Source organism: Ursus americanus, chromosome 7 (genome assembly GCF_024610735.1).
Source record: "Ursus americanus isolate L20-20 chromosome 7, mUrsAme1.1.p, whole genome shotgun sequence".
NCBI classification, from domain to species: domain Eukaryota; kingdom Metazoa; phylum Chordata; class Mammalia; order Carnivora; family Ursidae; genus Ursus; species Ursus americanus.
In genome coordinates this window covers 34,878,793-34,896,092 of record NC_142133.1, presented here as the reverse complement: position 1 = coordinate 34,896,092, position 17,300 = coordinate 34,878,793, and the positions used below count along the sequence as shown (strand labels likewise).

The 17,300-nt window shown below is 41.3% G+C and overlaps 1 protein-coding gene across 1 annotated transcript in view; it reads right to left on the bottom strand.

The window, feature by feature from the left end:
* Positions 1 to 17,300, bottom strand: part of ANTXR1 (ANTXR cell adhesion molecule 1) — a 213,269-nt gene that overhangs the window by 123,368 nt on the left and 72,601 nt on the right. Inside the window, exons 9-10 of the mRNA XM_045788146.2 lie at positions 15,636 to 15,696; positions 5,739 to 5,837 (exon numbers count right to left, since the gene is read on the bottom strand). Of these exons, the coding sequence (XP_045644102.1) occupies positions 5,739 to 5,837; positions 15,636 to 15,696 (160 nt within the window). The remainder of the gene's footprint in view (positions 1 to 5,738; positions 5,838 to 15,635; positions 15,697 to 17,300) is intronic.

The window sequence follows — 17,300 nt, the reverse complement described above, 5'->3', positions numbered from 1 at the left end:
TTTTTTACTGATTTTAAGAGCAGTCTGTATATTAAGGTTATTGACTCTTTGTTACATGTCTTTTTAAATAATTTTGCTAGTTTTCTCTTCCCTTTAGATTTTGAGGGGGAGGTAACAGAAAAACAAAAAATACGTACCCAAACTATGAAATTTTTTCTTTATTCTCTCTCTCTCTCCAGTGTTAGGCTTAAAAAGCCTCTCCCTACTAGAAAATTATGTAAATATTTATTTTTGTTTCCTTCTAGAATTTTTATAGTTTCATGTTCACATATAAATTTTTCATCTGGAATTTGTTTCGATGTCAGGTGCGAGATAGAAATCTAACTGAATTGTTTTTCCAAGTGGTTAGCCAGTTGTCTCCACACCATTCGGGGGGAATAATCCATTCTTTTCCTGCTGATTAGCAAGGTCACTTTATTTGATATTAAATTCACATAAGTGTTTGGCTCTGTTTATGGATTTCGTTTTTCCTGTTCCAATGCTCAGTTTGCCTTTTGTGGTACCAGTTATACATTGTTTCAATTACCAATTACTGCAGCTCTTTCGTACATCTTAAAAATCAGCTAGGGCAAGTGTCCACATTTTTCTTGGCCATTCTTGAATGTTTATTCTTCCATATAAAGTTTAGAATTATTTTGTTAGCTTAAAAAAAAGTCCCATTGGAATTTTCACTGGGATTGTTTGAAAAGTAAATATTAATTTGAAGACAACTGAGGTCTTTACAACACTCAGTTGCTGCTCTATTTAATAATAGTGAGAGTCATAATTATTCATTAATACCAGCAGCCAACAGTGATTGAATGATTGACAGCTTACTGTGGGCCAGACCCTGTTCTAAGCCCCACTCCCCACACTGAAGCCTCAAAGCAGTTCATGAGAGAGGTGCTGTTATCGCTATCCTCATTTTACAGAGAGAGAAACTGAGGCATAGAGAGGCTAAATAACTTGGCACGGTCACACAGGCTTAGGCCAGGATTCTCTTCCTGGGTGGTTTGTTTCCAGGGCCTGTGCATAAATCTATGCTGCTTCTCCATTTATTTATACTTTCATATCCCTCACCAAGTTCTCTGGCCTTCCCCCTATGTATCTTCACAAGTTTGGTTATATTAGTTCTTACTAGATTTTTTAATGTCATTGCTCTATAGCTCCTGGGATGCATTCTAATTGATCATTGTGAATTCTGGAGAACTATTGATTATTATAAGGGAGTGGTTTATCTCAAAATCATCCAGTTTAATAACCTTCTTATTAGTCTAGTAGTTTCCTGATTCTCTTTAGTTTTCCAGAAGGATATAACCATCATTTTAAAGTAATGACATTTGACCCCCTTTCCTGTACTTAGGTCTCTCATTAGTTTTCTTGCGTTATTGAGATACCTATGGCATTGCCCAGTACAGTAGTCACAGTGGCTACTGACATTTAAGGTAAGTTTAAACTTCATTTACATTAAATTAAATTAAAAATTCAGTTCCTCAGTTGCACTAGCCACATTTCAAATACCCAATAGCCACCTGTAGCTTGTGGCTACCATTAGCTACCATTCTAGACCATTCTGTCATCACAGAAAGTTCTACTGGATGGCGGCTAGAACTTTCAGATCAATATTAAAAAACAATGGTGAAACAGGTTGTCCTGTTTTTTTCTTCCTAACTATAAAGTGAATACCTCTATGTAGTGATTTACTATTCAGTGATGTTGAGTTTTGAATTCCCATATCACCTTCGTGTTCACAATTTAGTGTGCTGAAAAAGCCTTATCCTATTCCTAGTTTTCTAAAACTGTATGTTTTAAAAATTTGGAATGGATAGTGAATTTTAATACCTTCTTGGAATAAAAAAGTTTTGCTATGTAAGAGACAAATTCCCACTCATTCTTCAAAACTGTCTGGTTCTTTTTAGCTACATTGCTGGACTTTGTTAGACAGTATTTTATTAGGTGTTCGTCATCAATGAGCTTGATCTCAAATATTCTCTACTTCTGGTGTCTTTGTCTAGTTTTTCAAAAAATGAAGAGGATATCATTATTAGACAATGAATTAAGATGCTTTCTCTGTGTTTGTTTTGTATGTTTTGGATATGGGTCATCTGTCCCTTAAAGTCTTGCAAAACTTGGGTGAAAAGAATGTGGCCCTGGGGCTTCGGCTGGATTTTCTGGTCTCTGTTTTTCCAGTGCATGCAGGTCATCTTCATCTCTGTCTAGCCGCACTGCTAAATCCAGCCATTAAATTGCAATTCAGCGAATAAACTTTTTCAACTCTAGACGTGACACTAGATTCTTCTGCAGATCTGCTTTTGTTGAATGGTCTTCCCCTTGGTCTCATGGATCTCTTTACCCACTTTAAATGTGTTCATTTACATGGTCTTTCAAATTGTTCTCTAGTCCCTTTTTCCGCCGTCTTCTCCTGTTTCTTCCATCCATCTTCATACGGTTGGGCATTGGTGCTGTGAGCCCTTCTTCGGAGGGGGTTGCTGGCTGCAGGAGTGCTGTATGTTGGGCTAGATGTGCGTGGCCACTGCCAGGGCCGCAGGAATCAGAATGGTCATGGACACATTTTGGGGCTTATTTCCTGACTTGTGCTTCCGTATCATGTGGGTGGTATAACATCTCAGCTTTACTCCCCTGCTTCTTTGAGTCACTGAGAAGCTTTTCTAATCCCAGTTAACGTGTGGGATAGCCCTTTGGAGCTGAATTTCTGCAGGGGGCTCTGCTCTCGCCTCTGCCTTGCACAGGCTGATGTCCTATGTCTGCATCAGTGTTGGGATCTTGGCCGGCAGACCCCCAGGACTAGAGCTTCCATGGCTTTGCTTCCTGCTTAGATTTTGCATTCCCTTTTTTGCTTTCTATACCTGAGGGTTTCCTTCTTTTGAGCAGGGTCACACATTACAAATTTCTTTTTTTGAGATTTTATTTATATGTTTATTTAGAGTGGGAACGGGGGTGGGATGGAGGGACAGGGAGATGGAGAATCTCAAGCCAACTCTGTGTTGAGCATGGAGCCTGATGTGGGGCTCAATCCCATGACCCTGAGATCAGAACCTGAGCTGAAATTAAGAGTCAGACTCTCAACTGACTGAGCCACCCAGGCCCCCTGCAAATTTTAAAATCATATTTCATCCAGAATTTCTGGATCTATTATATTGAATGCAAGTCCAGAAATTGTTTTAGATTTCTAAGTGGTTGATTCGTTGATTTCATTTTTAAGCAAAAGCGAGGAACATGGGAGAGAAGTAGGTATTTTTATTTTTATTTTAAGTACACTTTTTATTTTCTGGTTATGTTTATTATCAAAGAATATATTTAAATAATTTCTATGCTTTAGCATTGATATATTGGCATTTTGTTTGTGTGTTAGTACAATAAATGTTTAGTGCTCTTCCTAGCCATTTAAAAACGTATCTATGTATCTGGTCTATATCTTAAATTTTTTTATTATTGAAGACTTAGAAAGTCATGTTAGCATCTTCCACTATAAATCTAATTCTTCAATTTGTTCTTTTATGTGTAGTTTTGGTTTCATACAATCTGCTCTTGTATTATTTGCCAAAGACTCGGGGGCCTGCATCATGTTTGAACTGGCAGGAGCTACAACAGTCCTCCCTTCATTACTGGGCCATTGATTAATCTTTTCCTGATCGATAACAGCATTATATTCTCTTCCTGTTATAAAACCTAACGCAGCATTTAGGAAAAAATCTTGAAAGAGGAAATACATACCATAAAAATGAAAATAGATAATGTTTTAAAACTTGGGATCTAGATATAGGAAAGGAGAATGGGAAAAGTAAAGGAATCTAAATTTATTTTATTTCACAGAGGTGACTCAATAGAGACTGTTATATCCATAAGGTTGGGAGAAAAATGCAGATTTGACTATGTTGTATTTTTTTAAAATATACTCATCTCTTCTGTCCTCATAGTTTCTTATTCATATCATTTACTGAATGGAAATGAGAGGTGAATTCATAAATGAAGGACCAGTGTTTTTTTATTACAATATTTGCCCCTGGGAATAGTTTTAATAACGGTGTGTTTGAGTGTAGGAGAGCTGCTTGCAGGATGTCATATGGCTGAGGCACTGCCTTCCTCTGCTCTAAACTGTCAGCACCGTGCAGCAAAGCACAATTAGGCTTGTGGCTTCAGCCAGATCCCTGCCCCAAGGCCTTTATTTGTTTTTGAATATGAATGAGGTAGAGAGACTGTGCAGGTGTTTGCAAGTATATATTAGGAAAGGAAGAGAAGAGGGAGAAGGAGGATGAGCTGGGTTTCCCAAGAAAGAAAATCTCATAGAGAGGCTGGAAAATAGGCCTTCAGAATGTCACTCAACAAATCCAGGGCACATCTGCAGTTCATGTTATGCTAACACAGCCTCTCCGTGTAACCTTTCAGGCAATGGCAACACTGCACCCCATTTCCATGCATCTTCAGACAGGGGTTGGGTCTGAAGGCTCGCTTGTCTGGGAAGCCTCCATTGGAAGGCTTGACATCTTTGAGGTCAACCCTCAGGACTTTCTGATCTTAGATTTGAGATTGTGGCTAAGAAGAGAGGGCAGGTGTACTTCGGCGACATCACAATCGAAAGGGAAGACAGAGGAGGACCTTGGTAGAGGGCACAAGGCCAACCTTCACACTATGACTAGTCAGGGATTTCTCAAAATGATTTCAAATCGCATGTACTTTTTGGATATGCGAGAGCATTTCCAAGTATCAAGAAAATGAACTGAATGTTTCAAATATTTGGAATTACTCCAGGGCCAGGAATTCCAGATGTTTGTAAGGAAGCCAGTGCCTATCTCTGTTTAAATATTCAAGGGGGTTTTAAGAGGTTAAGGAGGAAAAAAGGCATAGCCCTCAATTCTTCCTTTTTAAAAGCAAGACAGCACCTATGTCATAAGGCTACGAGGAGGCCAACACCAGAGTCACTGCCGAGTCAACAAACGTGTGTTTCCCCGTGCTCCTTGATCTTCCTACCTCCCACGGCTACCGTGGCACAAAGATGTGAAACATTCAGAAGGACACGGCATTACACAAAATGTAGCGTATTCTTACCGTTTGTCACTGCGGATAGTGAGTTGATAATTATCTGTGTGATGGATGCCAGATGCGAATAATAACCAGGGCTCCTGGCCATCTGTCCCCCCCATAACCAGACTTCCCTACCTCTCCTGGACAGCTGCACGAACCACACATGTCTTTAAATTAAGAACGTGCCTGCTACAAATGTCTTGTAAAAGTGCCAGTGTTATGATAATTCATTTTTCGCATGAAATGCACTCCGTTTTCCTTCCATATTCCTGTATTTCATGTCAGGTATTCACCATGATGAGAGTTTCTTGGCTACTCCAGGCAAGAATCATGCAGATTGGAGAAACTTGCAGAGTCTACACATGCAAGCCTAACAGTTTGCCTTTCGGTTTATTCAGAATGAATAAATTTAGACCCTCTATTTTTCACTCTGATGCTTGACGGTACCTAGTCCTTTGTCAAGGAACAGCCAGCTTCCCAAGCTCTAAGCTCCCGGTGCCAGCGCTGCGGCCAGAGAGGGAGTGACTTAGCGCCGACGTCGGTAGACTGAGAATCAAGTGCCTGCCTGCCTTTCCCCGCGGACAAGGACAGCTGCGGGGCCAGCTAGGGGAAGGGCCTTCTCCGTGCGGTCCCCTGTGGGCGGCCGTGCTGGCGGATGGAGCTGGGGCCGTCCCCAAAGCGGGCTGAGGAGACCCCCCAACGCCGCAAGAACTTACTGAGTGTGACTGACTCATTGATCTTGAAGCTGCACAGGACCCTGTCCACGTTCCGGGCGTGTCGGAAGCCGTTTCCTCTTACGACGACTTGAAACGATTCTGAAAGGAATAAGGACAAGTCACGTCATCGGACTGCAGTCCATTAACCTTACGCTTTCCATCTGCCCCGACGCAGGGCATTTCTTAACTGTTTCACCAGGCTTCAAATATTCGGACGCTGGTTCAGGTTGGAAACCCACCTCCTTCTCATTAGATGCCCACGAGGAAGGCATAGATGTCGTCTTTGGGTTCCTACCTTCTTGCCTTTGCCCATGCTTTTCCTCCTACCTGGAATGCCCTGTTCTCCGCTTCTCTGTCCATTCAACTCTTACCCATCTCTCAAGTCCTGGCAGTGTTAAAAGCTGTGATCCCTGCATCTGGGGGACCACAGGGGTGGGGGCTCTCCACCTCTCCTCCAATCAACTCGGCATTTCTTGTGTCTGTTTTGCATACTGGAGTCCCCTTAAAGGATTTCTTTAGAGCCGATGGTGCCTAATTTTTTTTTTTTAATCACTGCCTTATGGCCTCCACAGTCTGTCCTGAACGGTGTGGCAAGGGATTAGGTGTGGTGGTGTCTTTTCTTCCACCACTAGAAAAACATTCCATTAGGTCAGGAATTATTTGATGACTGCTTCAGGCCCTCCTGTCTCTGCCGGGCATAGAGCAGCAGGGTCTAGGATTACATGGGAATAGTTGTATTTAGTAACAAATCAAAATCTTGCTTATCCAGTGGCCACTTTCTTGAACTGACGACGGCCCCTCCGTGTAGCACTGGCTTCTCTCTAAACAGAAGAGAGACTATAACTTGCAGGTCTCTGGCCCTGCATGTTAGTTTCACATTGGCATAATGCATGGTGAACTCATACAGGTTAAGAAAATCCTTATGGAGTGAAAATAATGATCCTTTACAAGAGTCTTTCAAAAAGAAAAAAAAACAGCTAAATTATTAGCTAAACGTTTAGAAATACTTGCTTGAGTTTGATAATAACTAACAGTCCATGCTCTATTTTCTTCTCTTTTTTTGGTCATTCTTTCGCGTATAAAAATTGGGGCTTTGGGTAATGCTGGGTGGCATCTAAAAAAGAAATAGACTAAAAGGGAAAGGGAAAAGGCGATAGTTGTGAAATTGGATCCTGAACTATAAATTGCTATACAAATGGACATTGTTGTTGGAGGAAGAATGGAATCAGAGAACTAGCTTATGGGACTCTTCCAAAATGTAATGAATGTCACGATTGCAAGTCACCTTCATTCCCAGGAAATGAGTTTAAAGATCACGGATGCCAAGATAATCATACCGGATGCTAATGGCTCCCTCACTGTGTGCCAAGCCCTGCGCTAAGCCTTGTATATGCCCAACGTCATTTCAGCCTCACCACAGCCCAGGGAGGTACGAATGAGAAAACTGAGCTGAGTGAGATTCAGTAATTTGTCCCAGATCTCATGGCTGGTAGCTGTCAGGGGACAGCTGGGATCCAGGTGTGTCGGGCATCAAATGCCATGCCCTTAGGACTCGGCCATTATGTTGAAATGGATCCTCATTGTCTTGTGACATGTGGTCAATTTAGAGACTGACGTTGTGATTTTTAAAAGGTTTATTTAGTTTAGTTTTAGACAAGTTTGCAGAAGAGTGGGGCTGACCCGGATGGGGACGCAAGTAATTGAAACCCAAGCAAGATAACCCAGAGGCACTGTATGTGCCACAAAGAATACAAGTCAGAACAGAATGCTTTTTAGAAGTATAAAGGACCTTAACAATAAGGAAATTGAGATTCTGACATTTTAAATGACTTGCCCAAGGTCATGTAATTTGTAAGCAGCAAAAGGGGGAGTATCTGAGGGTTCACGGCCTTAGTTTTGAACTCTAGTAATTAAGGTCGTGGGCAAGTGGTTTTTCAGGATCACAAGTCCTATAAATATTAAGGATTCACATATGCATAAGCACGATTGCTAAGTTTAGAAGGATGGACTTAATAATTTTCGTTAGAAGCCTGCCAGGCATGTGGCTGATGACACAGTTGCCTCAACAAGCATCCTATTAAGTGTCAAGCATCGTGGAAGAAGCTTACTGGATCTTCTTTACTCATGTAAGCCTATAGAAAACTATTTGTTTTTTATTTTGAATGTTAGACATCCAGCAATCTGCCATTGGACACTTTTGCTGATGCAACATGTTTTCGGCCTCACTGCTGTGCTCCTTCTCTTGTTTCCTCAAACATTAGCGGAAGGAGACAAGACTCTGGAAATGCAGGCCCCGTGCCAAGCTCTCTTCTCTAACACCATGTTCTAGCATTACCAGTTCAGCTGCTGAGTCCTCTGTAAAAAAAAAAGGCTGCCCACATGTCTGCTCGGCCTGACCTCAGGGTGTTTAGAAAGAAAGACAGCCGGAATCCATGACGTGGCCATGGTGGAAAGGGAACAATTTAACCCCCTTGGCCTGGGGAGAAGATGGGGGCAACGATGCTCGGGGAAGCACACCAGAGCCGGGTGCGCTCCCATCCTGTTTGGTAAGGTTTCTGTGCTCCCGCGCACATTTGGTTTCCAGAAGAGCCCAAACGTCTGACCCTGAAGCCTGGCTGGAATGTCAGCTCTTCACACATACAAGTTATGTAACAAAACTCTGTCTCATGAATCTGCCAGCAAGTGAGAACCAGGACACACCAGAACCAGGACAGATGATTTAAGTCCATGTATCCGGAAAGCCCTGAACCTACCTTTCACAATATGTACAGCGAAGTGTTTTTAGGCAATTTGCCTGTTGGGTAACTGCTCCTACAAGAAGTGCCTAGGGATTGTGGGATTTTAGGGAGGAATTTCTACTAGAAAATGATCCTTGATCCGGTCTTTTAAGATATATATTCTTTGAGGTATATGTTCATTATGATTCTTTCGTCAATTTGTTCTCAATTATTTACTCTCAATTTAAACTTCCTGATGGTAGAGGCCATCATTTCTGTTTCTTTAAATTTTTTGACTGTGCCTAACGCAGAGCTGAGTCAGTCTCAGTATTGAATGAATAAATCAGTGACATATCTTGATATAGAAACGGAATAAAGAAGAAGGAGAAGGTGGTCCTTTATTCATGTACGGTCAGGGCTAATCTTGTTTATTTTCTGAGGCTTCGTCAAGTTAGCGAACAGAAAGATGCTCAACACCATTAGTCATTAGGGACACGTGGACCAAAACTACAATGAGATATCACTCCATGCTCACTCGAACGGCTGTAGTAAGAGAGATGCACACAAACAAGTGTTGGTGAATCAGTTCGCGCCCTCAGAGCTTGCTGCTGGGAATGCAAAGGGCGTAGCTGTTTCGTAGAGCAGTTTGGCAGTGTCTCAAGAAGGTAAACGCACAGTTACCTTATGACCTACAGATTTCATTCCTATATACTCAAGAGAATTGAAAATGTATGTCTGCACAAAAACTTGTACATGTATGTTCATGACGGCATCGTTCATAATAGCGAGAAAGCAGAAACAACCCAAATGCCCATCAGCCGATGAAGATGCTATCCATACAATGGAATATTATGCACCCATGAAAGGAATCAGTTCTGACACATGCTATGGCATGGATGAATCTTGAAAACATTATGCCAAAGGACAGAAGCCACGAAAAGCCACAAAATGTACGATTCCACTGCATTTCCTTTCCATATGAAAAGTTGAGCAAATCCATAGTGAAAGAATATCAACTGGCAGATGCCAGGGCTGGAGGGAAGGGGAAATGGTGAGTGACTGCTTAATGGGTATAAGGGTTTTTTTGGGGGTGATGAAAATATTCTGGAATTAGATAGTGGTTATGGTTGTACAACTTTGTGTATATAATAAAAACCACTGAATCGCACTTTTTGAAAGGGTGAATTTTATGGTATATGAGTTATAGCTCAATTAAAAAAAGAAAAAAGAAAGTCTGTGAATGGTTGGATAAACTTATCCTATTCTGTTCCCTCCTTTTTATTTCTTTGCTTTTCTTTTTCTTTTTTTTTGAAATACGGAACACCTAGTTTTGAGATGACCTCAATAAAGGTCACCTATTTTTCACTGTATTGAAAATGAGACATCTGTATATTCTCCTTTGCTCTGTTCGCCTGAGACTTATGTGTAGAATTATTGCTACCGATGTTTTACCTTGTGAGTTAGTTTGAAGTTGCTGTCTTACCACATGCTTAATGTGACGTGGAACATACAAATATAATAGAGACTCGTGTTAAGTGCCTTCCGATGCCCAAATTATTCTAGAACTTTTTAGCTTTTAGCTATTTAATGATAACAGCGTTACTGAGGTGAAACTGACATACAATAACTTGCACATAAAGGGTATCATTTGACAGTTTTGACCTACGTCTACGATCATGGGACAATAGCACAATCAAGATGGTGAACATAGCCACCACTTCCAAAAGTTTCCAAGTGCCCCTTTGTAACCCCTCACTCCTGCTCCTCCCCAGGACCATGCAACCACCGATCCCACGCAGCCACTCACCTGCTCTCTGCTGTTGTAAGATTAGTTTGCATGACCTAGAATTTTATGTAAGTGGCATCATACAGTAAGTACATTTTTTGTCTGGCTTCTCTTACCCAGCCTAATTATTTAAAAACTCTCCCATAATTATTGGGATTTATGCATAGTCTATTCCTTTGTATTGCTGAGTATCCTTCACTGTATGGATAAACCACAATTTGTTATCCATCCCCTGTTGATGAACATCTGAGTTATTCACAGTTTTTGGCTATTAAAAATGAAGCCGTTATAAACATCTGTGTGCCAGTCTCTGTCTGGACATAGACTTCCTTTTCTCTTGGCTAAATACCTGGAGGTAGGATGGCCAGGTCAGACGATCGGTGTATGTTTCATTCTTAAAGAAGCTGTCAGGACTGTTTTCCAAAGTGATTGTGTCATTTCACATTTCCACTAACAGTGTGTGAGAGTCGCTCCTCCAAACAGAAACAGGTTTAAATGAAAAGGAAGGACCAAGCAGAGAATTAAACAAGCCATTCTACAGAGGTGTCTAAGGGCCGGGCATGAGCTCTTTGAAATACAATGAAATATGAAAGAAATGAATCCACTGTTTGATGTTGCCTAAAATTGTCTGTTTTAAGCATCTAAGGCCAAATGGTAAACAGGAGCCCTAAAACCGCCTTCTTTTTGTGCGAACCCGCCCAGGTTTACTACCAACAGTGAGAAGCAACACAGTAGGAGTGGTACAGTTGCTTCTGGAATGACAGTGAGAGGAGCTAAATATAATCTCCTTCCGTGTCTGGAGTGCAACAAACTCATGCGTAGAACACTTGGCAGGTTGTACACGTGATTCCAATTAGTTCCTTCCTGGAGAACTTGCTCACATAGAAAACTGTGAGCGATTCCAGTTTGAGGCCAACTGAGTGCGACCAGAGGGAAATTATATTTAGGCAAAGGACGGGTTTCCTGGAGAGGAGCTAAACGAGGCAAGGCCAGTCTAACAAGAGGGCAACTCTCGTAATGACAGAGACTAATCGGCAAAAATATTTACTTAGGAACTTTTTTAAAGAGAAGCAGAATTATTTGAAAAGCAGGTAATGTCAAAGGTGCCCTGAAGGCTCTCCCCACAGCAGGTGACTTCCTACATATTTTAGAAGAGGAAATGTAAATACAGTAAATACAGACATAAGCACCATGCTAAATAGTAACCATACGCTTGGCCTGGGTATGGGGGTGTAATAGGAAATGGTGGGGAGTATGGTGAACTGGAAAGGGTCCATGCTTCTTTTATTTTTATTTTTAAAGATTTTATTTATTTATTTGACAGAGATAGAAACAGCCAGCGAGAGAGGGAACACAAGCAGGGGGAGTGGGAGAGGAAGAAGCAGGCTCATAGTGGAGGAGCCTGATGTGGGGCTCGATCCCATAACGCCGGGATCACGCCCTGAGCCGAAGGCAGACGCTTAACCGCTGTGCCACCCAGGCACCCCTCCATACTTCTTTTAAAAAGGGAAGTTACTCAGTCTCCAATAATCATCACCTTGCAATAAATGCAGGCCCAGTGTTGCTAGATTTGATTTTTCAAGACAAGGGGGAAATCTGAATTTTTAGGTAAAATCAGATTTTTAAATGGTAGCAATAAATTTAAGGTGTTTTTTGTATTTTTGTTTTAAAGGTAGTGTGAATCCAAAAGAACCTGTGTGCGGACCGGAGAGGGCTTGGAGGCTGCCCATTTATAACCTCTGGCAGTGGAGGAGCTCTGGGAAGGCTCTCTCTCCAAATAGTTAAACTCAGGACATTGAATGAACTCTTTTTGATGAGAGCAGATTAGATGCTCTCCTTACTCCCTTTCCGCATTAAGACTTCGTTAAAACGCAAAATAGCTCCAGGTGTACTGGGTTCTTTGCCATTAAAAAAAAAGTCAGCCATTTATGCCTTAGCTGAAATTGAATTAAGACTTTGGAAACATTAAGTTATAAAGAACATCCAAAGGGGGATTGCATATGGTTACAGATGGCCACTGCTCACATAATTCTAAGGGCGGAGAGTTCAGACCATCCACTCCGCTGCTGGAAAGTTTTAGTTGTAAATATTCCACGAGTTAAGCCAAAATTTGCCTCCCTGATTTCCTCCCCAGCTTCTCCATGGTGGTCTCCTGAAGCTACACATAGTAAGCATCGTAATTCCTTTCCACATGGGAATTCTGGAAGTATCTGAAGATGCTCTTGGAGGTGTCCCCATTGTGTGTGTAAATCTCTGTGGTTACTTCGGCCCTTCCTCATTCCACCAGCATCTCATTACCGCTCCGGCTGCTGTTTGAGCAGCTCTCTGCTACAGTGCCTCATGTGGGGTTTGTGCTTTATCGGAACATGTGACTATCTTCCAGAGCAGGCTGTGAGGTTCGCGGGTGGTTGGGAGCCAGCTCTCTGCATTTGCGTACTCATGTCTTTTCATATTGCTTGGTACATCGTAGACACGAAGAATTGATGGGAAGAAAGAAGGAAGGAGGCTAGGAGGAAAAGAAAAATGGAAGGAAAGAAAAAAAGGAAAGGAAAAGCAAGCAGGGAAAAGGAAGGAAGGAAGGAAGAAAGGGAGGCAAGGAGGGAGGGAGGAAAATATGAGGGAGGGAGGAAGGGAGAGAGGAAGGAAGGGAAAGAGTCAGTGAATGAATTTTTAGTATTGTTTCCAGACTCACCACCTCTTCTATGGGCATGCCTTTGTCAGTGGCATTTTTAAAAGGTGGGACTTGGAGCCATGGTCTGGACATGGAATAGTAGGACATGAGATTAGTTCTCTTAACCTGGACACTGGATGGCTGTTGATGCACCCCAAGATTACATCAGCGTTTTTTTCCCCTCAGAGGTATTCTTGTTGGCTATCAAGATAGCTCTCTTTCTCCCTGTTTTTTCTTTTTCCCTGAGAGAAAGGTCACTACGTCGGGTCCCCCTAAACAGGCATTTGAACCCCACTTCCACACTTGGTATTTGTCCCATTAAATTTCACCCTGTTATTTGCAGCCTGACCTATAAAGATCTGCGCTGGAGCTCAGTTTTGCTGTCCACCGGTGCGTTATCTCGCTGCCTCTCTCGGAGCTCAGTTTGCCGTCAGAACCACGGCTGCTGCTGAGCTGTCGGTGAGAGCCAACTGAGATCACCGTCTTGGGGGAATGCAATTGTCGGCACAGAGTGTCTAGAGCAGGGCAGGCCTGGGTGGAGCTCCGCTGCAGGGGCTGCTCTGGGGGCCCAGGAAGGAATGCAATTCACAGAGACAGGCGGGGTGTCGAGAAGAAAGATTTCTGATGAAAGTGAATTTCACCTTTTTCAACAGATTTTTCTAGGGCTGGGTCCCACCATGATACTTTAGAAATGCGGACACTCCATTACTTCCTGTTTCTTTTCACCTCCAACACATATTGAGTTAATCATTTTGCAGGTACTCTAGACTTTATCAGTGTTCCCCCCAATTTTGTTTCAGTAGAGAAACACAGGGATATGTTTTCTTATCTGGATAGGTTATCAACATCAGGGTTCTCACATTGACCTTCAGTCCTCATTACAATGATGTTGGGGGTAATGTCACCTTGTTCTGTACAACAGTTTATGCTTTTCAAATCACTCTCCTGTAAATCCCTGGGTCTTTGCAGTAGCCTAGTGACAATCACAGAGTGGGTATGCTCAGGTCTACCTGACAGGTGTTCACTGCTGGGGACAATGACATGGGTGCCAGGGTTTCAGGAAAGCCACTCACTCCCGAGAATGATCAGCAAGAGAACTTCAGGGAAATCCACGGAAGAACTTCTGGTGTAAGGGTATCTTTTGGAAGTTTCCTTTTCTCCTTTGTAAAGTTATTCTCTAAATAGCATGTTTGAATCCTTAGGATTCTCATTCAAGAGAGGTGGGAGCTTGCCTTTTTCAAAAGCTAGGGCTAGCTTCCATTTTTGTGTCTTGTATTAATTTTTTCTTCATAAAAAATAAAGGAAATAGAATTGGATAGCTTACTCTGATACAGGAAATTATTGCTGGCCTATAAAATATGCAGTATTGCAGATAAGTCAGAGATTTAAAAAATATCTAATGAAAGCTTCCTTGGATCAGATTGACCAGAGATCTGTCTATTTTATTGGTTCTACTGAAGAAATAGCTCTTGCAATCATTTATCAGTTGAATTGCTTTCATCTGTTTAAATTTATTAATGCATTTTAATCTTTTTTCTTGTGTTTCCTTAGTTAAAAAGAATCTTTTACTTCTTAATTACTTATTTTTCTTTCCCATCTCGTAAGAAGCATTAAAAGCTATGCATTTGCTAGGATCAGATCTTGCAGACCCTAATATTTCTGTACCATATTCATCAAGTTTATATATGTGGTGCTTTTATCGTCTCAAATCTCAAGGGTACATAAAGGAGATGTGGGTTTACTACTCTTTGATTCAAGAATTATTTTGGAAGATATTTTTCTGCTGTCCAGTTGGTGGAGAGTTTGTTTTTATTTGGCCTTGTTCTGTCTTTGGCTCTCAGTTTCTGATTTTGCTTCATTTTAATTAGACAGTTCAAAGGTACGATTTTAATTTCTTATGGTTAAGTGAAAGAGGTAAATACGGGTCAAATAGGCAAAAATCAGTGCATTGTTTGTTGAGGCAATAATGAATCGAGACATTCAGCCAACATTCATTGACTGACCATCTAAGTGCCACGTACTCTGTTCGGCAGATAAGATTCTTTCTGTCTGCAAGAACCCTGCAAAGGGGAGCTGATTATGTTATGAATTGACAGGAATTGTATTGTCTTTAGACTTTCTGATTCACTACGAGGTTGCAACACGGTAATTTGCACATTGCTAAACTGCAAGTCTGGGTTTTCTTCATGAAGGGGGTAATTGCATAATTAAGGAATTTCCCTATTTTCTAATTATTTTAAGATGAAAGACCTATACAGGTTGAAGAGGTGGGTTCAGCTTGAGCTAATGAGCCCTAATTGAGGCTTCTCACTGCCCAGATCTCTTATAAGGCCCCAGGTCTGGGTACATGTGGTCATATTCTTTTGTCTAATTTGAGAAGGTAAGATTTTTCACTTCTTTTTCTTAACAGGTTCTCCTGGATCAGCTCCACTTCTTTTCAGAGCAGGATGTTGGTGGTGATATGTGGGAATCCAGTATTTCTGAAATACTCTCGCAATTAGTTCCCATGAAAGAAGAGGATTTGGACAGACTTTTTCAAACAACTGACATGTTGCTTCTTTCTTTTCTTTTTTCCCCTAGCAGCAAATTTGTTTAACCATTTCTGATTCTCTTTCCACCCTCCCCCTTCCTGCCCTGTCTCCCCTCCTCCCCACCAGTGAAATAAATGTGATTTGAACTCAAAATACCATCATTTGTATGAGATAATTTAGCACTTAATTTACCTCCTGCACATATGGTGGATGGTTCAGCCGCTAAAATTTCGATGCAGGACTTCTTCAAAATCTAGAAAGAGAGGAAATCAAAAAGTCAAAGCACAGCTTATTTTATTAGAAGCAGGGGTTTCGCTTAGTTACCAAGACAGGAAGGTTCAAGGACATTATGTTGTAGTGGGTGGATGGGTGATAACATCTTTACTAGTATTATTAACATCAAATATTTAATGAGCCAATATTGTGCTAGATGCCTCTGGTTGTCTCCAAAACCATAAGAATTATTCATTCATTTGTTCTTTCAGCAGATACTTATTGAGTCTATGATATGCCAGTCTTGGTTATGGAGAGGTTTAACATCTGGTTAGGGAAATGGGAGTTACACTTGAAAAGATAATTAATAATGGTTTGTCATTGTGGTAGTTGCCAGGGTGAAGGGGCAGATAGTAGGATCTGCGGAGTTCCTAGGGAAAATCACCGAGGGCTGGTACACTGGGAAGGGCTTCATGGAAGCCATGGGCACTGAGGGTAGGACTCTGTCAAGTGGAGAGGAGTTAGGGGAAGGTTGGGATCCAGGCAAGGAATGGCATGAACAAAGCCAAGAAAGTAGACATACATAAATCTCTTTAGCTAGAACAAAAGGAGCTTGAAAAGTAGAAAGAGGAGTGATAATAAAGCTGGAGAGGTATGATGGAGACTCATTTTCAGGTTACTCAGAGTTCGCCCTTTTGTTAGAAAAGTTTGGAAAGATGTTTTGGGGGAGGATGCTGAAGGCTGTTTGTCGTGCCTCACTCTTTGGACCCCGACAGACTTACTTAAATGGAAATGGACTCTTCTCTCCAGAAGAGCATCTTGTAGGGTTGAGAGGAGAGTGTCAGGGAACTAATCCCATGACCGCACAGGGAGTTAATCAACGCTGCTTCGGGCCGAAGCACGATATCTGCCTAGTGGGGCGTACACTTCTCTCCACCATTTATGAACCCCGTGTCTTGCTTAATATTAATTCTCAAATTTCATCCAAGCATTTTAAACCAGTAATGGACACTGAGTTAATTTACCAAGCAAATGAAATCTTTTATTTGGGCCTTACTTAATTTGGAAATTGATATGATTCAGAGAGCTAAAGGAAACCATTTCTCTATTTATGAAAGGGGCATTTGTTGAAGGAATTAATAGTGAAATTATAACATTTAAAGTCTAGAAAAGAAGAAAGCATCTTCTAGCATTGAGAAACACCCGTTTATTTGCATTGATGTATTTATATATGCTTCTTTGTCCCAGCTGAAGTGACGCAGACACCACAAGATACAATCAAATGAAAGACACAATAAATTACAAAAGGGGAGGACATGGGTTAAAGGAAAAATAAGGGGAAGATGAAGTAAGAAATGAGAATAACATAGAAAAAAATATACTGTGAAGAGCTTATTTCCTTACTAGGAGTGGCTCATGGATTTAGTTCTAAACTTTCTAGTAGCGAATGAGAAGAAGGTCAGGCAATATTTATGAGATTCTCAATCAGTAGAATAAAAACAAATCTGTTTCTCAGAAGAGATAATATTTACCCATTCCAGAGAGAAATCTGGGCGTCCTCATAGAGAAGCATTGAGAAAGGAAATGAAGAACATACTTCAGAAAATCTTTGTCTGATGGACAGATGACAACACATTGAATTGT